The sequence below is a fragment of the Euprymna scolopes genome, chromosome 12 (assembly GCF_053919585.1).
Source record: "Euprymna scolopes isolate OS-2025 chromosome 12, ASM5391958v1, whole genome shotgun sequence".
NCBI classification, from domain to species: Eukaryota; Metazoa; Mollusca; class Cephalopoda; order Sepiida; family Sepiolidae; genus Euprymna; species Euprymna scolopes.
The window spans coordinates 6,249,411-6,273,343 of NC_136493.1; the positions used below are offsets into that span (position 1 = coordinate 6,249,411).

The 23,933-nt window shown below is 33.3% G+C and overlaps 1 protein-coding gene across 2 annotated transcripts in view; it reads right to left on the bottom strand.

Annotated features, from left to right (window-relative positions):
- LOC145291153 (uncharacterized) overlaps positions 1 to 23,933 on the bottom strand; it is a 318,145-nt gene that overhangs the window by 114,455 nt on the left and 179,757 nt on the right. For both annotated transcript variants that reach the window (XM_080136682.1, XM_080136681.1), the window contains exons 8-11: positions 11,378 to 11,590; positions 8,120 to 8,197; positions 5,375 to 5,488; positions 2,221 to 2,533 (exon numbers count right to left, since the gene is read on the bottom strand). In XM_080136682.1, coding sequence (XP_079992808.1) covers positions 2,221 to 2,533; positions 5,375 to 5,488; positions 8,120 to 8,197; positions 11,378 to 11,590 — 718 coding nt within the window. The remainder of the gene's footprint in view (positions 1 to 2,220; positions 2,534 to 5,374; positions 5,489 to 8,119; positions 8,198 to 11,377; positions 11,591 to 23,933) is intronic.

The following is a 23,933-nucleotide window of genomic DNA, read 5'->3' on the forward strand; positions in this document are numbered from 1 at the left end:
TTGAATCAAATTAATTAAGCATGAAAAAAAATTAGACAACAGTTTTTGATCTGAATAAAATGAATTTACATTTAAACAATGAAATATTTATATCCCTATTTTTTAACTGATTACTGAAATTTATTTTTAACTGTGATTGAAGAGAAAATGAAAATAAATAACTTAATAAAGAAAAACAAATAAATAATAAATAAAAAGTAAATAAATTGAAAATAAAATTTAAAAAATTCAAAATAAATAAATTCAAAATAAATAAATTCAAAATAAATAAATTCAAAATAAATAAATTAAAAAAATTAATTAATTAAAAATAAATAAATATTAGAAAATAAGTAAAAAAGTTTTTTTAAAAATTTGTGGTATCCATTTTTACATTTCACCTTTTCTGTCCTCATTAAGTGAAGGAGAAATCCTTTCAAACTGAGGCAGTTTTTATTTTTGTGCCAATCCAGCGGGGAGATAAAGTAAATCTCCGACCCAAATTCAATCTCAAATTCAGGTTACTTTATGTTGAATTGAATAATTTTGGAAAAAAGGTTTTATTCTTCAAATTGTTTACATTTTCAAGTATTTATTCATCATCTTTGGTTTAATTATTATTTTTCATGGCATATCAATCTTTTTTCATGGCATATCAACCCTTTTTAGGTTGTTTAATGCCAAATCCAGTCATTTTGACAAAAATGTTTATGTTTGAAATTCTTTATATTTTCAAAATTTATTCATGATGTTTCATTTGGTTGAGTTTGATTGTTATGTAACAGAAAAGCTTTGTTTTTGGCTTTGCAGAACATGATTGAGTTTTGAAAATCCAAAGAAAAAAAAAACTCAATGTTTGGTGAATTTTAGGCCAGAAAGCCAATATTTTAAGACGGCCTAATCTGGTAGCACCAGGTCGAAGTGGAGGAATGAATTTAGTTGCACAAAGAGGTTTTTTTTTTCTCGTTACTTCTGACTCTGAAATCCGGTTTAAAAATTTGGATTTTAACTCCTGCAAAATCGTAAACTCTAAATTGTGATTGCCTACTTCAAACTCCCAACTCTGGACTGTAAATCCAACTCAGATACAAACTCCTACAAAAATTAGACTTATCATTTCTGATGGTGTCAAGGGAAGTAACTCCTATTATTCCAGCATGTCTAAAGTATAAAAATTTCATCAAAATGTTTTACAAATGCTTTAATCAAAGATGCTTTGACAAACTTATAGTACTTTTGCTTCCTTGACGTACATATTCCGAACTAATTAACAAGCAGCAATATCCCACTCCTTCACTTTAGTGATGCCTTAATACCGGACAGAAAGTCTTCTACTCTAGTAGCTTCTTCCCTTGAACTGCTTGACTTTGGAATCTCCTCCCTGTTTTCCTGACTGTACTATTAACATATTGAAACTTAAATGTAATGTGAATAGACAACTTGTTGCTAAACTTTCTATATAGTGCACCTGTAGATATGATCCCAAATAGTAGCCCCTTCTGTCCAAGTGGCAATATGCTATGTATGGAATGAACAAGAGTAAAAACAAAAATCTTACAAAATATAATTTTCAATTCATAATTCAAAATAAATTTAGGTGCTACTTCATTATTAAAGTGAAATTCGAAATATTAAATTTCGAGTAAAAACAGTTTTGTTAAATTGACCCAAGATTTCAGGAAAGTTGCCTCCTTTATTACAAGCCAAACTCTCCAGTTTCTTTGTTAAGCAAAACGCAATTTCACTAATTATCTTCGCAAACTATTTTTATTAATAATTCATTTTCTACCTATCCTTTTTTCGTAATTTTTGGATAGTTCATTACTGTGACATAACAATTAAGCAAATACCATTGGTTTTACGTGAAATTTAATATTTCAATTTTTTAATGTCGTTATTATAACGAAGAAGCACTTAAATTCGATATTTTACCATCATTTTTTTTTTTATTACATTTTCACCACAAACAAGGCACAGTGCCACTTTGATGTAGGGGGTTACTATCTGGGACATAATTTGCAAGGATACTATGTAGGGAGTTGAGCAGCAAGATATCTATTTACATTACCTTTGAACTTCTGCATGTCAGTGTATAGTCAGGGAGGCAGGAACCAGGAAGGGAATTCCAAAGTCTAGCAGTCCTAGGGAAGAAACTACTGCAGTAGAAGACTTTCTTCCATCTAGGGATTTAAAGACAATTTATGATGAAAATGATATTAAAGAAACCCGCAAATCACTCACCAAGGCAAAAATGCATGAAGAGTTTTGGGCTTCAAAAGTTTCTCTTTACGCAAATAATCCAGAAGTCGCTGAGCTGGTTCCTCGGAAAGTCCGTGGAGAGAGATTGTATGTTCTTTCGGATTGGACAGGCGGTTAGCTATAAAATGTAGACACAAATATTCCAGGGTGGAGACCATCGGATGATGATGGTGGTGATGATGATGATGATGATGGTGGTGGTGGTGGTGATGGTAGTGGGGATGCTGCGGCTGGTGTCTAGGGGAAGGACTACGGCTCTTATTTTTGCGGGTGTGCCGGGTTGTGGCAGCTGCAACTGTAGAATAAAAAAAAAGAACCATTAAAAAACAAAAGAAACAATCATCTCATTATATTAATAAAATCGTGCAACCGTTTTTTATGTGGTGTGTCTACGTTTCTGTTTCTATATGATTTACAGATCTTTTTTTTTCTTCTTTCTTACTTTTAAAGTAAAAGGAAAACATTTACCCTTTTGTGATGAAGTAAAAATTAGAGACAGAGAAAAACAAGGGAAAATAAAACAACTCAAACAAACAGCTGAATGATAATCATGTACTAAGTGGACCGAGTATAGACTTTAATACAATATGTGAACTATTAATTATAAATATGAGATGAAATATAATACAGGGTGACCCAAAAAAATGGGCCCCAAATCTAATTAGGCCCCGTTTCTTAGTGTTTTGTCCAAATGAAATGAAACTTTGGCCATAACTAGTTTATTATATTCAAAACATCACATCAAAACACAAGGGTATTTGGCATTTTTTTCTCTTTTCTACAGCATATGTTCTAGATGGCTTCCATTTAGCTTTTGTTTTTTTTGGGGGGTCACCCTGTATATAGTAAACTATAAAATTTATACATATATATGATATCCTTATGGGTGATTCAGACTCTGCATAGGTGACAGAATTGGTGGGGTTTTTCGTTTTAAAGGAGCTTAAAATTTAAACAGATCCAATGAAGTCTCTTTAGCAACAACGCCCTTCTTACAACAAGAGCCAAACCCAGGAAGTATAATATAACTGTCAAGAAACTTCATGTTTTTTTTTTAATAATTTGGGGGTTTCTATAACAATTGAACCTAATAAGAAAACCTAACTTCTTAGATATCTCACTTAACCCTCATTCTGAAACTTACAGCTCTTACCACAGGCCAAACCTTACACTTTTATATGTTCACAAGTTTTCCAATCACCTTCTTTCAATTATTAAATCCATAATACCATCAGCCTCTGCTAGAATCTTTAGACTCTCAACCGACAAAAAAACTTTCGATCAAAATTCCATGTTCTACAATAACGCCCAAGGAATTCAGGATATACGGAGAAGATAAAATATAACCATAAGAATCAAGAAATTTGCCGTTTTCCCTCATTAATTATGCATAACACGTCTTGAACTAAAAGAAATCATCAGTTTAAATGTAATAGCAATAATAACTTCAACCCCTTCATCAACAATCGCACCAACCAACCATCTAACCTAAATAAATTTAGCCCTAGAAAAAAGCATAAGGAGAAAAAAATAATATTTGGTTTAAACCTCACATCCCTTTTAGCTCTAATGTAAAAACTAATGTCCCCAAGGAGTTTTTCAATATTGTTGAAAAATCATTTAAGTATCCGCATAGGTATAACACTTTATATAATAAAAATTCCATCAAGATATCATACACTACAATGCCTAATTTAGCCCAGACAATTATAGCATCTAATAACAAGAAAATTAAAGATACCTAGGCAATCTCTTTTCCCTTAGCCAAGAACACCAAATGTAATTGCCAAAAAGAGTGAATGCCCTAGTGACAATAACTGTATACATAATTTATTTATTCCTATACTGTAACTGAGATACCATCTAAATCCTTCCAAATTAAGACAACTAATTTTTCCCAACAATCAAATAGCAATGAACCTGAACATCCCTCTCTACCAATAAACCTGCTAAATAACAACACTAATAATAGTGATAGTTCTTTGCCAGACAACTCTCATGATAGTAACATTGACAACCCAATCTGCAACAATATCCCTAATAATTCACCCAATTCTTACCCTGCCATGGTCTTCTTTCTTTTTAATGTTAGGATTATATGACCGTGTAACATATTTTAGCATGCATTGCATCATGCCTCTCATTCTGTCTATTCAACTTCCACTGTCTAGTTTTACGTTTACGCATTTGCAATTCTAATTTGAATTGACCTAATTTTCAAATATAAAGTCTTCTCTTACCATCAGACACCATACCAACCATGAGAGTAGTTCAGTTGGTTATATTTAAGTGACTGAAAACCAACCTTGCGATTTTGGGGCTTTTTCGGCAGTTGCAAGAGCAATTTTATATTCATTTTAGCTACTTGAAGTTGCATGTGAAATTATAACTTTGATTAAACTTAAGCAGCAAGAGTCTCAAGTTTCCATGATTCAAAGAAATTATAGACAATAAGTTGAAAAAAAAAAAAAGAAAAGAAATCAGTGTTGGCCTTGTATTAATTTTAGTTTAAAAATTAAAATGCAATTTCTTTGATGGAAAATTACAACCAAGACTTGTTGGGAAACCTAACATTGCCAAACAGACTATCATCGTCATTGTTGGTGTTTTCCGAGCTGCTGGTGTTAAAAGCATCCAAAGGCCACGCCAGAAATTACAATGCTTCTGACACGAGTAGTTCAGAAATCACTGATGATGACAGCAATGATGGATTGCCTAACAATAATCTTGGGCATAATTTTGCTGTGATATATATATATATATATATTTTTTTACATGGTGGTCACCACTTATCAAGGCCCGGAGAAGCCACTCAGGGATAAGGGTTATTGCAAGTACAGTACGTTAGTGTGGAGATTTAATGAAGTGTTTACTTAAGGGGGTGGTTCATTAGGAATTTGTTAACGTTGGACTTGAAGACATCCAGGTTGTAGTCAGGTGGGAAACAGGCAGACGGAGCATTTTAAAGCTACATTAACAGGCAAAAAATATTTTTTAAATGTATTGAAACCTTTTAAATGTCTAAATATTTTATTTTCATGTTTTATTCATGAAACGGAACTTTCCTTCACATAACGTTTAAGACATTAGAAAAATCATCCAAATTTAATTGAAAGGAAAAAAAAAAGAAATTCACCTGTAAGTTCTCTTAGGTTTCTCGTATTCGGTTCTGGAATGCTGTCAGCTCTTGGATCACCTTCAGGCAGAAGCCGCATCCCTACACCTCCAAATACACCTGGGCGATGAGGATCTGGGGAAGAAAAAAAAAAGACAGCTTTCAGTTAGTTATGTCTGTTACAATATTTCAGGCATCGTTCCATGAGATTTCTTGGATTGAACAAGAAATTGTGTCAACATGTCTTATTAAGGCAAAGTTTTTAAATATTTTGAGTTAGCACATTTCTGTAAAAACTTTCTTGCTTTGGGAAGTGAAGAATAAAGTGAATTCAACCAAACAGGAGAAAGAAAGAGGATAAGCAATTAGAGCAATTTGCATTTTAGCATTCATAGGAATCACTTTGCAATTCAGCTGCTTCAATTATTTTGTGGATTAACAGAATTCATCAAACTACTCTTCTCATGTTCGTTGTTATATTCATATTTTGTCCAATGTAACCTTTGACTTTCTTCTGATGCAATTTTTGAACTCAGCAACCTCCTAGTAGAACTTAGGAAGCTTTATAGGAACCTATACTAAGTTTTGCAGATTAAATAAAGGATTCAGTGCAACATTGCATATAAGTTCTGGAGTTCAAAGATTCAGCTGAAGATGATCAAAGATTACAGCAGTCAAAATGTAAAAATAATGACAAAATCAAGAATAGTAGTTTGAAGAATTCAAATAATTTTTAATTTAGGTAATTTTCATAAAGTTTATAATCATTATTGGAGGTAAAAAAAATTATATATATATATATATATATATATATATATATATATATATATATATACACATATATATATATACATATATATATATATATATATATATATATATATATATATATATATATCCCTAATAATTCATCCAATTCTTACCCTGCCATGGTCTTCTTTCTTTTTAATGTTAGGATTATATGACCTTGTAACATATTTTAACATGCATTGCATCATGCCTCTCATTCTGTCTGGTTTTACATCTACACATCTCTTTTTCATTTTTCCTTTCTTTTTCTTACCACTCCATTTTTCATTTTCAATTTGAATCTCCACCTTATAACACTTTCAGTTACCTTATTTGTTACTTTTTTTAAAAAACGTTTTATATAAAAATGGAACTTCACTTCTCCATGATCTGATGGGGTTTTTTTTTCTGGAAGATGTAATTTACCCTGAACATTTATAATTCTGTTTACTTATGGATTACTAATGGATTTTCAATGGACTCATTTCGGATTTATTCTGTTCTGGATTTTATCGGTTTTCTCATTGGACTTTTACCATAACCTTTTTCTCCCTTTTTTCCCTTTCTTGTTTTCCTAATCTCATTGAATCTTGATAAACTGTCACTGTAAAATAACTTTTTTGATGCAAGTATGATTAATTTCATATTGCTTTTTTTTTTCTTTAATGCATTAACCTGCAAAATTTATTGTATATTTTACAAACCTCTTCCCTAAGAATTGCATTCTTCGAAACTTTATAGAATAACGTCTTTCTTGTTTATTTATACTCCTTGTCAGATAATTAAAATTTTGTATAGCTTCTTTACAGGTTTATAATATTTTGTTATTGTTTTTTAAATTTGAATAAATATTCAATAAAAGATTATATATATATATATTGTCGGAATGGTGACGTTTCTTACAAGCAGTCTTTCCTTTTAAAGGTAACAATTAACTGGTAACGTTTGCCGAACAACAGTAACGAGGTAATCAGTCTAAGAGACGCCAACCGACTAGCAAGCTAGGTAACTAGATTCTTAACTAATCACTAACTCGTAGTGAGACAACTCCTTTTATACATACTAACTCTCAGTGACGAGAATTCCAACGTGATTTCCAACGAGATTAGAATGTCTATTTAACTTAGTAGGAAATAGACACCCAGTTTTTCAGTAACGGCAAACAGCAGTTCAGTGTCTTTTCTTCCCTCCGACCCACCCCCGGTAAGTCAAATCAATTTCAATTCTTACAATATATATATATATATATATATATATATATATATATATATATATATATATATATATTACCTAGGATTGAATGAGGATTAATAAATGTTCCCCACTTCTAATATTTTTGTCTTCGAAATTGGTAAAATAAATCGCCTATTTGTTAATCAAATCGATTGATTGTCTGCTGTAGTCACGAACCCACTGCAATGCACTGGGAGGAAGCTTCACATGCGTCTACATAATAACTTGGTCCGCAATATATTGTAGTCTACATTACACTGTAGAGAACCTACCGTTGATCTCATGAAATTATTTTTATATCATGACTTTAAGTTTAAAATTCAAAAGTCAAGTATCACAGTCTAACTGTGCTCTAAACATCCATTTCAAATGCACCCTATCTTATTAAAGAACCTACTATTGATTACATACGCCCGGTCTTTCTGTTTGAACTGTGATAAAACTTCTGAAATGCACTTGGGCTGTTTTAGTCAAAAGCAGACTATTACATATTCAATTGGATTTTTTCAATTTTCAATACTTATCGGAGGCATTCGGATACAAAACCTATATAAGAACACCCCCAGATAAATAAAGTACATTTGTGTGAAATTTCTAAAAAAAAAAAAAAATCAGCCCAGCGATTTTGGAGTTGATAGGAAACGCACATGCACACACACACACACACACACACACACACACACACACACACACACACACACACACAATGTGCCTTTTATACATAAAGTAGATATAAATAATTACCTGGGAAGCCATCGACTGGTCGTAACATTCCATCATCTTGCAATTCATAAAGTTCATCGACATGTATTTCTTGTTCATCTAAAAAAAAAAAAAAATTAATTAAGAATACCTGCCCCAGGACAGGTAAAAGTAATTCCATGAAAAGTGAAGAGCATAAAAAGTAAAGGAGATAAATCTCGGTACAAAGTATTTTCTGTTTCATCTAAAACATTATATTTCCCCATGATTGGTGACATTTATTGAATGTCTTTTTAGTAGTATTTTGTTTATTTTTCGACTTTTTAAACAATTATTGAGGTTTGACTATCATTTTAGCTAGACCATCATTTTGCTTTTTTTTTTTTTTTTTTTTAACTTGCCATTTTAACTTTAAAAAATTTCTTTAATACTTTAAAACAAAAAATATTGCATTATTTGAATCAATCGGATATTATTATCTTTGGATTTATCTGCACAACGTTTCGGTCGATATAACTTCTAACCTTCTTTAGATGAGACGTCGCCATGTTTACAATTGGTTAATGGATTTAATAAAAAGTTTAATCATAAATAATTTAGAAATAATTTAGAAATACCTAGTTCAGCAGCATATCGGAACAATTGATTATGAACAATAAGCACCTCCAAAATTCACCACAGAATTACCCCCCCCCATATGTAAAACGATGTAACTTTATTATAAATTAATATTATCAATATAACTTTTGTACCATTTAAAAGAAAAAGGGCAAAATAAACTAGTAATAATTTTATAAATTTATTTTGTCGTACGAAAATAATGAAATTGCGAGACAAAAATCGTGTTTACATAATTGACGCTTTAAACTAACGTTCCCATGTAGTAAGCATTTCAAATGTGAAAACATACCCGTGTTTAATAAGTCCAGCAAAAATCAACTAATGGTCAGATTTTCATGAAATTTTCGATACTTATCCATTTTAAAATGAAATCGCATATAAAATGCAGTTTCCGTAAAATATACGAGGGGAAATATTTTTTGAGTGCGTGCCCCCCACCCATATTTATTTTTTTCGAAATTTAAACAACATATATTTAACTCTATCGAAATTTCTATTTATTATGAAACATAAGAGTTCAAATAAGTAAAACATTTATTTTTTTAAATTTAAATACACATATTGAACAAAAACTTACCTTGAAGTTGCAATTAAAAAATGATATAAATTTAATATTATTATGTTGTTTTTAATAGCATTTTTTCTAATTAATATATACTATAATCAGTTAAATTGCCAAGAAAAAGAAACTTCATAAACATTAATTAATTTTTAAAAGATTAAAACGATTAAAATTCCATTATTTCAAAATGTTCTGTTACAACATAGATTTTTTAAATTGTGTTTAGATTTTTTTAAATATTAAGTTTTAATATAAACGACTCTTGCCAGCTATTTTATCGCCAGATTAAAACCGATCTGAAATATTGCACAAATATTAGACATTTTATATACCACCCTCATATTTTGTTTGTCTCTTTTTATGGAACAAAAGTATGGAAGCCGGTAGTTAAGCAAATGAGCACTCGTAAAACCGTATTTGATCTTTAATATACAACTGTTTATAATATTATTAATCATTAAACTGTGTAAATCTTAAAACCTAACAAAATTATAACAAAGATTAATTATTAATTTCAGTTTGAAGAAGATAAACAAAGTTTTTTAAAAAAATTACTAAGTCGCTTCTGCTTTTCCATAGTTCGTATAGTTAACACAAATCTGACGTCACGGAATCATGTGTTCCTTTTTTCACATTGTTTTGGCAATACCTAATGAACAATTCACACAAACCATACTTAGCTACTCTAAGAATAAGTGAAATATTTCTTGATTTATAAAATTCACAACATATGCTGACCTTTATAATAATTTGCTGTTAATACAAATACATTCGTAATTTAGTTGAACTTAAAAACAGTAACATGGAAATAATTTCATATTTTAAAGAATATCCATTAATACTCAAGGGAGATAATCTTGATAATCTTTTCAGAGTTGCGTCCCCTTAACTGTGTCTTGTTTTCAAACGAATTTAATCAATAGATCCCCTTCCCCTTTTCTCGCTTCTTCCTTCCCTTTTTTCCTTTTTTTTTTTATCTTATATCAGTCACTGAATATATTAAAACATATTTATATGAAAATTAAACAAAAAACATCTTGTTAAAAATTAAAAAACAGAAAACGAGACACACGTAATTTAACATCAAGTCCGACTGGCAACCTTCTTGTTTTGTAAATTTAGGTTTCTAAGAACTTACAATTGGTTAATGGATTTAATAAAAATATTAATCATAAATAATTTAGAAATAATATCTCCTAGCGTTTTTTTGTGATAATTTTGTTGACTTTATAATGTTTTTATAAATTTACTTTCAACTAGATTTAAAAATATGAAATCTCGCCAGCGCATGGCGACTTTTACACTTAAAGAAGGTCGGAGGTTACATCGACTGAAACGTTGTGCAAATAACACTCAAGATGAGAACGTTAGTCTAATTAATCCAAATAATAATAATATAATATAATAATAATAATATCTTCATCTCAAAAATTCAGAAATGTAAAAAAAAAATTTATTTAGGTAGGTAGAAGAGTAACTTAGCTTACCTTTGGTAACATTTATTTGTTGTGAATTTATTTTTTCACCGACTTTTGGCTTTGTTTGCTATTCTGAAAAATCTTGTAGGGGAATAAATAAGAGCACCGAATTACCGGTGTAGGGTAAGGAGTGAGGTCCCTTGAGAAAAGTAGAGGAGAGTCCGTACACATGAGGCACGGACGCAAAAAGTTCTTCTCCTAAAAGACAATGTTGGACAGGCAGAGTACAACTCTAGAATACAGTCCTCACTCCTCCCGTAAACCCCACTATTGAAGTGAGTAACCTTTTTACCTTAATGTTCTGAATTGCAGTGTTGTCATGTTTTCATGTTTGTTAATAAATTCTTGTCGTTTATACTTGTTGTACGTTTAGTAATTATTAAAGCTGGTCGGTAGTTTTGGGACTTGGAAGAACCTAAACCCGTACCAACAATCTCTTAAAGTAGCAAAGAACTCGCATTTGTGCGAACGAAAGAGCAATTAAAATGATCCACATCAAAATCCGTAAAAGAACCATAATTATAACCATTCCCGTCTCTCAAAATTTTTTTATAAAATTTAACTTTCGTATAGGGAGAAGAAATATACAGAGAGGGGGGGGGGGGGTCTGTCCACAGAGAACATCTCTATAATACTTACTTTCATGTTCCTCCGGAGCATGGTCATCAGCTTCATGTTCATCATCCAGACGTCGTCCCTGACCCCAAGCATGAAAGCGAGACGATCTATGTCGGGGGTCTGGAGATTCATCTTCATCATCCTCATCATCGTCGTCGTCGTCGTCGCTGAGACCCAAAAATCGAGGAACATGAGTGCGCTGAAAAGCCGCCTGGTAATTATAGCCTTCAGAAACTGCCATAAAAAAATAAACAAATGTACATGTTAAGATGTGGCTTTACTAAATATGTACGGCTAAAAATTATGCACGATCATTGTACGACTAATTGCCGCTACTGCTGATTAAAGTAACTTAAACACAGACAAATATCTTTTTAAGTCCATACCTAAAAAGATATTTACTAAAGAAAACTCCCGCTTTTTACTAAATATTCCCTCTTACATGGGCGACTGAGTCCGTTAGAATAAAAAATGTTATTAAAATAAACAATAAAACGACTCTAGTTGCGATTTTTTGGCAAATTCTTAAAGATTGAGAGATTTTTTAAACCCAGTATGCCATTTTTTATTTTTCAATTTTTGTAAAAAAAAAAAATAAATAAACAAGGTTATTTCTTTATTACTGAAATAAAAAACAAAACGAATTTAGTCACCATCACAACTTTCAGCTGAGAGATTTTTGGGTTTTTGTTTGTTTCTGACCTTTTCCTTTAATTTTGAATTTTGTAACAATAACAATGTAACAATAGAAAATCTTTGTAAAAAGTAGAAGAAATCTGTTGCGGACCAGGATATAAATACCCTAACTCGCTACAAAAGAAAATAATGAAACGAATGGAATGAAGGAAACAAAACTCAATTGCTAAATAAAATAAACATGTCGTTTATTTTCTGTCAAAATTAAATGGTTTAGGTGTAACACGTGTTCATTCAGGTGTTGACAACTACATGCGTGGAAAAGAAAGGAATGAAGTTGAGGACGAGAAATGGCCGTCCCACATGTAGAAAGGGAAATAGAAAGAGGGTGTTGGCCTCAGCAAAACCGTCCGTTCATGTTAGCAGTCGTCCACGTGGAAAAGTTTTCAAGCCCAGAGCTGTGGACCGTACTTGCCTGGTTGACGAACCCAGGCAAAAAGGGAAGAAAGAGGAAGTTTAATGGTGTTGTTGACTTTTATATCGGGGTGAGTGTTCTGACTGCACATGTCTAGAATTCCTTTCAGGGGAAGTGACGTTTCCCATGTGTGCGTACATGTGCGCGTATGTGTGCGTATACATGTGAATGTGAGTGTATGTATGAGGATGTGTATATGCATGCATGTGTGTGCGTATGTGCGTGCGTACATGTGAGTGTGTATATGTGAGGAAAAACATGTTCGATCAAATCCGTATTATTATCGACCATTGCTTGTTTTCTGTCTATTTTTTTTTAAATTAAACTTCAAACTGTCGAAGTTGCGTTGACTAATTACCTTTCACGATTAAGACAATTTTTTCCCCCAATACAATGTGCCAAATAATTGTCTCAGCGTTTTAGGATTTAATTAGACGAACATAAAATCGTGTCTATTTTTTCGTGCATAATTTGTAAAATCAAGGTACGACTAATCTAAAAAATAAACTTGTTTATATTTTACAAAGATTTTTAACTACAAAAAAAAAAAGTGGCACATAGAATTGGAAAAAAATAATTATTTCAGTTTTTAAGTTCATTATGCAAATAAATATTTATGTATCTATTTACTATCTGCCTTGACAGAGAATATTTTTAAAAATAATTAATTTTTGTAATGAATTAATATGAATTTAAAAATATATTTGCAACAAAAATAATCTCTCGACTGAAATTTGTGAGTAAATTCATTTTATTGTTTATTTTAATGATACTAACATTTCAGCCCGGCGTTGCCCGGGTGTTTGGAGGTGTATGTTGAGCAAAACAAAAAAAAAGTGGTAGTAGGAAGGCAGGTTCGAACTCATACCGTGAAGGAGGAAAAGAACGGGAAAAAAAATGTGACGTCTTTGCGGTTATGACCACCGTCAAACCGGGAGTGACATAGGTTTTAATTAAGACTAGACAATCGAAAAGAGGGGATGATTTTCGAAAATATCGGCGAAAAAAGCGACCCCTCCCTGTAGAAAAGTGCCCAGTTGAGAGTGAAGAAATTAATGTTTTTAGCCGATTTGTCAGTATTTTTCGTCTGAAGGGTCGAGATTTCAAACAATACTGATCTTGTGAAAATCCGTCGCCTCTGTCGAAAGTTTTAGGCAGACATGCAAACATACATACATACATTTACATATTGATAGCTCAAATTTTCGACCAAAACTGATTAAAAAGCTTGCCCTATCTCTGAATACCCTTTATGTAAAATTTCAAATGTTTAGACCAGAAATTGTCTGAGTAATTTTTGGTAGAGACCGCAGAGGTTAAATTTTTTTTTATATTTGACCCTTATTATTACCTCTTAAAATGTATTGTTTTAGGCTCAAATCAAGTTATTAAATTAGATCCATGTCCAAGGAACCTATATCTAAAATTTCAATTGTTTATACCCAAAATTGGCGGAGGAGTTTGGTAGAGTTCTCAAAGGTCAAATCGTTGAACTTTGACCCCTTAACGAATGCCAAGAGTCAAACTCAAAAGAATGTTGAATAAGAACAAAAAGAATGCTGAAAGTATGTGTTGAAAGATTGCTAAAAGTTGGAGTCAGAAGAAATACTAAGAATCTAAGTTGAACTTTGTTATATTCCTAAATACTTAGGAAATAAAGACAAACGTGAGTTACACCGAGTGGTATGTGTAATGGGGTTTATTTATAATACAGAAACGTAAGGCTGCTCGCCTAAGGTAAATAGAAGTACATAGTAACAAGTATGGGGAAGAAAGTCTGATAATCAAAACGTAAGACTATCCGTCTTACTGCGACTGCTTGTCTGCCGCTGTCTGCCACTGTCTGCCAAACAGTCCAATATATATATACAGTTTGTAACCGGTGTATAGCCAGTTATGTTCCTTCACAACACCTCCCCCTGAAGCTGAAATCTTCCTGATTTTAGCTTAAATACCTCTTCCTTTTAGGGTCAGGGCTTAATCTCCTGGTAACTTTTCTCTTTCTTGCGCTTTTCCTTCTGGTCAGCGTTACCCGGGGTAAAGGTTTCTGTCCAGCCCGTATGGTCGGTTCAGGCAAAATATTCATTGTTTGCGGTACACACGCTGGTTTTGGTATATCAAAAATATCGCACAATGTTTCCATTGGTGTCTCTTCCACATTTGGAGACAGTCTGGGACGTATTTGATTTCTGTGTCTTTTGCAGACAAAACTTAATCCTTGGATGGTATAGACCATGCTCCCAATCCTTTTTTTGATAATACCTTCAACCCACTGATTTCGTCCATTTTGAAAATTTTTGAAATATACATTTTCACCTGGGGAGAAGCACTTGGTATTAAGGTTTTCTTTTTTGAAAACTTTCTTTTTCTCTGGTAGCAGCCTATCGAAGACAGATCTTATCTTTCTTGCAAACATTAGCTCAGCCGGGGAAGAATTGACATTATTATTAGGATTTGGTGTCACCCTGTAAATTGCTAAAAATGTTTGAATACATTGTTCGTCTGTGTCCGTAGTAAGATTTTTCTTAAGTGCCCTTTTAAACGTATCTACAAATTTTTCGGCCAACCCATTCGATCGTGGATGGTACACAGGTGTTGTCATATGTAGAATATTTAGTGAGTCACAGAATTCTTTGAATTCATGAGCAGTAAATGCTGTTCCATTATCACTCACTAAGGTTTTTGGCACTCCAAAACGGCTAAAAATTTCATTAAGCGCACTCACAGTGTTTTTTGCTGTTGGATGTCTAAACTTAAATATTTCTGGCCATTTTGAAAAAGAATCTACAATAATCAAGTAAAAATAACCATTTATAGGTCCCGCATAATCAATATGCAGACGTGACCAGGGTAGGTCCGTCTTTGGCCATGGCGTCGTTTTTACTGGAGGATCTCGAGCTGCTAATTGACATCCTCTGCATGTCTTGACACATTTTTCAACTTCCTTGTCCATACCAGGCCAGTACACATATCCTCTCATAAGGGATTTCATTCTCGAAATGCCCGGATGACCTGTATGAAATTCCTTCAGAATTTTCCTCTGTAACGTTAGTGGAATTACGATCCTCTCACCATACATGAGCACATCTTCACAGATGGAAAAAGGCGTTGTTTGATCTACCTTTTTATTTTTTTTTATCCATCCCAATTGATTTTTCATTTTCTTAATGAAAATGTCATTTACTGCCTCTTTTTTTATTTTTTCGAAAGTTACCGGAAGTTCACGTATCATATTACACATTGAACTTGTACATTCACTTTCGTCTTTAAGCGCAGCAATTACCGTTTCTTCGAAACTTTCGCTTCTTTTAGGGATCAACCGTGATAATGCATCTGCGTGTCCTAACTTTTTTGAGGATACATGTTCCATCTTAAACTGATAGTTTAAGAGGGTTACAGCCCATCGCTGTAATCGATTCGCAGTATGTGTGGGAATGCCTTTCTTTGATCCAAATATGGTAAGTAGGGGTTTATGGTCGGTTTGCAAAATAAAAGATCGTCCATGGAGAAATCGATTGTACTTTGTAATTCCAAATATTATCGACAGCGCCTCTTTTTCAATTTGGCTGTAATTTTTCTCCGCTGCAACCAACGTTCTTGAAGCATGGGCGATAGCTTTTGTCCTACCATCCTCATACTTGTGAAGTAATACAGCGCCAACACCGTAATCACTGGCGTCCGTTGCTAGTATTAGTTCCTTTTCTGGATTGAAATGTGCCAATGCTAAGTCTGACAGTAGACATCTTTTGATATTTTGGAAAGCAGATTCACATTCCTTATTCCAGTTCCATTTAACACCCTTTTTCAGTAACTCGTTAAGAGGAGCTCTTAAATTATGTATGTTAGGGATGTAAATTGCATAGTATTGAACTAATCCCAAAAACGATTTTAATTTTGTCACTGAATCTGGAGCAGGCATCTTTTCAATTGCTTCAGTCCTTTGTGGATCCGGTCTTCGACCCTCTTTGTCGATTATTTGACCTAGATATTTAATTTTTTTCATAAAAAAATCGCATTTTTCTGGGCTCAATTTAAAACCAAATTCCTGTATTCTTTTGAATACTTCTTTTACATGCTTCTTATGATCTTGCAAATTTTCACTTTTAATTAGGATATCGTCAAGGTAGGCCATTGAAAATTCCAACCCTGCCAGCATCGTGTCCATAATTTGCTGGAAAATAGCAGGAGCAACCTTTAATCCAAAAGGAAGCCTCTTTAGCTTAAAAATGCCCTTATGAGTATTTATGCCTAAGTATTTGGAGCATTCATCGCTGATCTTAATTTGCAAGTAAGCATCTGAGAGGTCTATCTTAGAAAAAATTTTTCCTCCGTTAAGCTTAGAGAACAGATCTTCTGCGGACGGAAGGGGATAATTATGGTCCAATAGACAGTCATTTAAACCCGTTGAAAAATCTCCACAGACCCTTATTCTGTTATTTTTTTTCTTTACATACACGGTTGGACTTGCCCAATCTGTGTGGTTAACTTTTTCAATGACTTCCAGTTGTTGAAGTCTATCCAACTCTTTTTCGATTGCGTCCATCGCTGAAAAAGGCACATTCCTTTTAGGTTTGAATACTGGAGTGGCATTTTTCTTTAATTCAAATTTTGCCTCTGTCTTAATACAGAGTCCTAGTCCTTCGGCAAAAACATTGGGAAATTCAGTTTTCAAATCCTTCAGGAAGTCTTCCCTTTGGTTTGCTTTTTCTGCAGTTAAAACGTTACAAAACGAATTTATGGGTTTCTCCCATAAATTAAACAGGACAATCCAATCTACCCCAAACAGGCATGTATTCTTTCCTGGTACGACGTACACTTTGGATTTATGAGTCTGGTTAGCGAATGTCACTTTGCATTTTAATTCTCCCTTGAACTCTAATCTTTTGCCGCACACACTTCTCGCCGTCTTTCTGGTTTTCGTTAATTCAGGTCGACCTATCCTTTTCCATATATCTTCATTTATAATACTAATATCTGCACCGCTATCCAGAAGCAATGTAACCAGATGTCCATTTATCCGAACATCAACATATTTCCGTCTTTCGCAGCTTTTTTCTTTATTCATGCGAAGCGTATTTACATTATCGGTCCCTTGTCTTTTCTTCTGGGCACAGTATGTTCCCTTGTGACCTCTGAGACCACATTCATAACATATTTTGTTCCTAAACCAGCAGGTCTTATTGTTGTGTCTTAAACTACCACAACATTTACACTTTAGCTTTGGGTCTTTGTATCCTTTAAGGATCCTGTGTTCTTGGAACCTGGACTTTCTTGTGGTCCCTTGCCTTTTTACTTGCTGCACCTTAAAAATATTTTTCTCTTCAATGCGAGTGTTGTCTTTCTTTATGTTAATCAGACGTTGACACTCTTCAGTGACTTTTTGCAATGTTATGTTAGGATCCGCCTCCATAATTGTTAGGATCCGTGAACGTATATCTTTGTCCCTTGGTGCTGTGAGACCTTGTACAAAGATTAAACATTTAAATTGGTCTGCGGAAATTTCATTCAATTTAAATGATTCGCATAAACAGTTCACAGTGCAAGCATATTCTAGATAGTCTTCAGCTTCTGCCTTCTGAATGTTCAAACATTTGTATCTAGAGTGAAATAGGCTATCCCTTTTATCAAATATTTTCGACAAGGTACTAATTGTTTCCTCGAACGAAACCTCCTCCGGTTTTTTTGGTAGAATTAGATTTGCATACTTGGTGTTTTCATCAGTACCCAGTTTTTGTAGTAGCAGGGTAACTTTTTCCTCATCGGTCCAGTCTAAACATCTTTTCGTAAAAATTGTTTCGTATCTTCTGTAGTATGCAGGGAAAGTAACACCAGTATCCGGGGAGTAACGAAATTCCGTTAGTGAATTTGAAATACCCTCGGCAGAAAAATTAGTCTTCTTCCCGGTCGACGTTAGAATTAGCTTTTCTAAATTCTTTTGCTGTGTCGACATTTGTCGTTGTAGTATGTTTGTTTGTTCTTGTTGTGCCTCTAAAGTTTTTTGTGTTCTTTCTTGTTGTTGTTGCAGCTGTTGCTGTAGCTGTTGTTGTTGAATTTGTTGTTGTTGTTGTTGTTGTTGCGCTAAAAATTGTTGAGTCATTTTTGTCTGTTCCTGGATGCTAAGGGCTAGAGCCTTAGTTAACTCTGCTAATTGTTCCATGTTAGCTTCTAGTACAAAAATGTCTTTTCGAATTCTACACAATAATTCCAAAGAAAAATCGTAAATTTACGTATATCGTAAATTAGTAGCAATATGCAGACACAACACGTTTCAACAAAGTTCATCCATAGTAATTCAACAGGCTTTGTAAAATAATTCTTTTTTTTTTTTTTTTTTTTTTTTTCAACAACGTAAGTTCATACACAAAATATTTCTTACTTCCCACGACAAATAGTTCCAATTATTTATATAAAGGCAATAACAAACAATTAATTTTCCAAAAAAAAAAAAAATATATGGCTGCCGTTCCCACGTGGCATAAAATGGTACAATAGTCGTTGTATTTATATTTTTTCTTTCGAAACTCGTAATCCTTTAGTGTAGTTTCGAATTCAACTTGCGACCATTTTTTTTTTTTTTTTTTTTTTACTTGTCAAAATAAATATAAATTCCACTTTACCTTGAACATGTTTCTATAATTTCTTGTGAGTTCTTTACGAAGAAAAATCCGTACTTTTCGCTACTTTAGGTAGGAAAAATTTTTAAATTCATTGACGCACGTGGTCAAAAATCCTTGTGTAGTTTGTTTTTTTTCGTAAAACAAAAAATCCTTGCATTGTACACAGTCCTTGGTACGGTAATTTATCTCTGTTAAGAGAAAGAACATCCTTTCGTCGCCATTGTTATATTCCTAAATACTTAGGAAATAAAGACAAACGTGAGTTACACCGAGTGGTATGTGTAATGGGGTTTATTTATAATACAGAAACGTAAGGCTGCTCGCCTAAGGTAAATAGAAGTACATAGTAACAAGTATGGGGAAGAAAGTCTGATAATCAAAACGTAAGACTATCCGTCTTACTGCGACTGCTTGTCTGCCGCTGTCTGCCACTGTCTGCCAAACAGTCCAATATATATATACAGTTTGTAACCGGTGTATAGCCAGTTATGTTCCTTCACAACAAACTTGAAAGAATGTTAAGAGTTGGAATTAAAAGAATTATAAGACTTGGAGTCAGACTTGAATCAACTTGAATAAATGCTAAGTGTCAGAATTGGAAGAATTCAGAGACTTGGACTCAAAAGAATGATAAATTTCAGAGCCGTACTAAAAGAATGCTAACAATCAAAGTATGAATTACATGAGTTACTAAGATTCAGATTCATAAGAATGCTAAGAGTCAGAGTCAAACTCCTAAGAATTCTAAGTGCCAAAATTGAATTCATAAGAAGGCTAAGTATCAGAGTCACAAGAAGGCTAAGCATCATTTATAAAACCGTTCTTAACATAGGAATGGTGATGGGGGCCTGTTAATTATGTTGACTTCCCTTTTGTCAGAGAATGTTTATATTTTTTATCCTAATTATAAAGATATGTAGATTTACCAATAATATACCTTTATATGTCTATTGATTTGTTTTACTGTAAAAAAATAATATAACAGAAATACTACTAATAATACTACTACTACTACTAACAATGATAAATTTGTAGATTAAGATCCTTAGCAACATTTGGCTAAGATCAAAGTGTAGTATCTGTTCCGGCAGATGCTGCACTTAGGATAATTTGTACCAGTCAGTGGAGGGGAGGCCCTCTATACTGGGACAATTATTATTTTTGGTAACCAGAGTGACCCCTTTTAGGGGAGCTGGTTTTTACCTCACATTAAAAACGGCCTTGTGCCTAATTTGCTCAGTGGGGGAGCAAATAAACACCATCTGTTCCGACAGATGCTGCACTTAAAATAATTTGTACCAGTCAATGGAGGGGAAACCCTCTATACTGGGACAATTATTATTTTTGGTAACCAGAGTGACCCCTTTTTGCCTACTTTTAGGGGAGCTGGTTCTTACCTCACATTAAAAACGGCCTTGTGCCTAATTTGCTCAGTGGGGGAGCAAATAAACACCATCAAAGTGTAGTATCTGTTCTTCAGATGCTGCACTTCCATTTCTTGTTCTCTTTTGGTGGAGGAGCAGTCTTTCACGACTGAGACAATTTTTTTTTTTTTGTACCTTTTCTCCATGTTAAAAAACGACCCTGGTGTTTAACTCTGTCCCGAGGGGAAGCATTGTAAATAGGTCCAATTACTCTCTGCCTCCCAAAAAAGATTTTACTCTTTTTAGATGATTATGTTGAAAAATTGGAACAAATTATTGTGGATTGTTTTCCATTTTTGTTTTTTTCACCCACCAATATGCAATTATAACTTTTTATTATAAAAGAATATGCAATTATAACTTTTTATTATAAAAGAATATGCAATTATAACTTTTTATTATAAAAGAAAAAAAATTATCAAGAAAATTCTGCAAATCCACTAGAAAATAAAAATCTGATTCTTTATTTTTCAAATAAAACGATCTCAAAAACTTATATATTGTTTTCATGTACAACCATCAAGGACAACCTGGATTCTTCTCTTATTTGAGGAGGATTTAAGTATTCGTCCAGTGATGCCATAAGATCTGATTTTCCTGAGAAGACCATTGTGCCAAACCCTGTCAAAAGCCTTAGATATATCTCGGGCTACTGCTCTACCCTCCCCTGCTTTGTCCACTGTATGGTATTTATGTTCAGAGATTACAGTTAGGATATTTGCAGTAGAACGGGCTTGCTTAAAACCATATTGTTGAGCGAACAGAAGTTTAGCAACTGTAAGACTAGAGCTTGATTAATTATGGACTCAAATATTTTGGTGAAAAGAGGGAGGCGGCTAATGGGGCGATAATTTAATGGGTCAGTTCTTTCACCAGAATTCTTGTAAACTAGTACCACAGAAACAGTTTTCCAGCAATCAGGAAAATAAGATTTGTTAAGGCATTTGTTGTAAAGTTTGAAAAGGACTGGAGCAATCTTAGCAGAGCATTTTTTATGGGATGAGATTATGTCCATATGTTTTTGAGATGTCTAGGTTTTTTATGATATGCACTTGAGAAGGGTTGATTTTCAGATCAGTGTGGTGTCTGTCTTCAAAGGAAAATCAGGGAGGGAATGGTTTGCTGGGCTCAATGTAGAGTTGAGGACAAACCGACTGGCAAGCATGTTAGCTTTCTCAGTTTCTGGGCAAACAACCTCGCGATCGTTGGATAGTGAGGGGATTGTTGATTGCCCATTATTTACGACACTGTTGTAGATTTTCCACAAATCGTGAGTTCCTAATTTCTGCACTTCAAATCGTTTTCTAGTGGTTTCGCTATATTCTCTCTTAGCTGTTGCTATTTCTTTCTTACAATTATTTCGAGCCTTTATAAACTTTTGTCTGTTTTGCACTGGATTTACTGATAAATCTGCGCAATGAAATCTTTGCGCTATGGCAGCTGCGCAAGTAGAAGTAAACCATTGGGGAGATTGGGGTTTGCTATAGAATTTTCGTGTGGGAACATAAACTTCAATTGCAGCTTTGAACAATTCAGTAGTCTCATTTGCACACTGTTTTGTAGGAAGAGATAAGATATTTCCCCATGGGGTCCCTCTGATGAGATCCCTGATGGCTTCCTTGTCAGCCTTCTTATAGTACCTTGTTTTGAACAATGGCTCTTCAGTTTTGGGTCGAGAGTTTAAGGTGATTTCTACCATTATCACAGCATGATCAGTATTCTTAAGTGGACTATGGACATTCATTACACAATCATCTTGAGCTGTGGTCAAAAGCAGATCTAGAAATGAAGCTTACTGATCTGGGAAACGATTAATTAACTGTGAAAGGTATCACATAGATCTTTAGCAACAAAAGATACTAAAATAAATCAGAACATTTCAAAGGCGATAAAGGTAAGTGAACGCTTGAATATTTACATAGTTGCCATAATTTACCACTAAAAGAATTCAAGTAGAACCAGAAAGTCATTGTTAAATCTGCAGAGAAAATAAAAGAAACCAAATTCTCTAAAGATAAAATCATTCTTTCTAAAATTTCCAGGCAGCACTGAATATTTATAGCGAATTTTTAATAATTTCTTTTGAAATTAAACTAATTAATAAGTATATTTCCAAGTTCAGATCAAACTAAAAATCTTTTTGTCTGCAAAAAATGTCTTTCAAGCTTGCCGTCTTATTTGCCGATGCTTTCATTGCAGGTCACCAGAGCATCAAGAACTGCAGAATCTGAATTGGTCAGCCTGACCATTTCCCTGCTGTCATGACATCTTTCTTTCCAATCTTCTGAGCATCCTTAAGACAAACTTTGCAAATATTCCGCATCTTAAGTTCCTCGCAAATAATTGTGCGTACAGTTCCACACTAACATACAAACTGCGGACTTGTTGTCTCTATAGGTACACAATGGTTTTTATTCATGAAATTCTTTATTTGGCCAATCAACTTTGATGTTCTGACTTCTTTAATCCTCGCCAACCTCTCATCATCCCTCAGGCTCCCTGCCTTCATTGAATCTCTTATGCCACTCAAAAACTGATGCTCAATTCATGTGAAATGGTCCAAAATCAGTCTGAAGCATTCCATACGTTTCTGTGACATTTTTATTGCTTATCCTTTTTCTAAAATATCCTCACATCCAGATTACACTTTTGAAATTCACCAGCTATGACAATCAGGCTTTAGTAGGGTGTATTCCAATTCCTGCTGTAGCTATTTGTTTGAACCTGAAATCATAAAAATTGGTCAGTCATCTCATAAGATGTATAGCAATAACATACTGAATTTTCAAGGGTCTGCAACAATTTTAAATGCCTGTACAAATAAAGTCTGGAAACTTACTGAAGGCACTACATAATATGGTTGCAAAAAAAAAGAAAAAGAAGAAACAGCAAACAATGATTATAAAAATAATTTGTGAAAAGTCAAACAGATTTAGAATTGGTTTTTCCACAAAATCATTTGTCATAATTCATCAATTAACATACATCAGAAATCTGATCGATGATACAGTCTAATCGAAATAAAAATATTTAAATATTTAAACATTTCCAAAGAAAACTTAACTCGAGGATTCTTTTGCTTTCATTCTTTTGAAACATTTTGTGTAACTGTTTTATTTTCAGATTTTTTATTTAAATTTCATTTTATTAACAAATGAAAGATGATTTGTTTTAAGTTCGGAACGCTTTGTGCAGAAACAACCGCACTTTTCGGTACAACTGCTAATCTCGATGGTGCAATGGCTGCCACAAGATAGCAGACCTCAGGTTTTACATCAGAGTTTTCCTTTTCCTAGATGTCCTTATGAACTCTGGCGGTGTATTTCTCCCATATATTAGCTTAATGCAAAACTCATTGTGAATTTTTAATTCCAATTCCAAATGGTGTATTTTCAAATAAGTTTTTGTTATAATACCTTTACTTT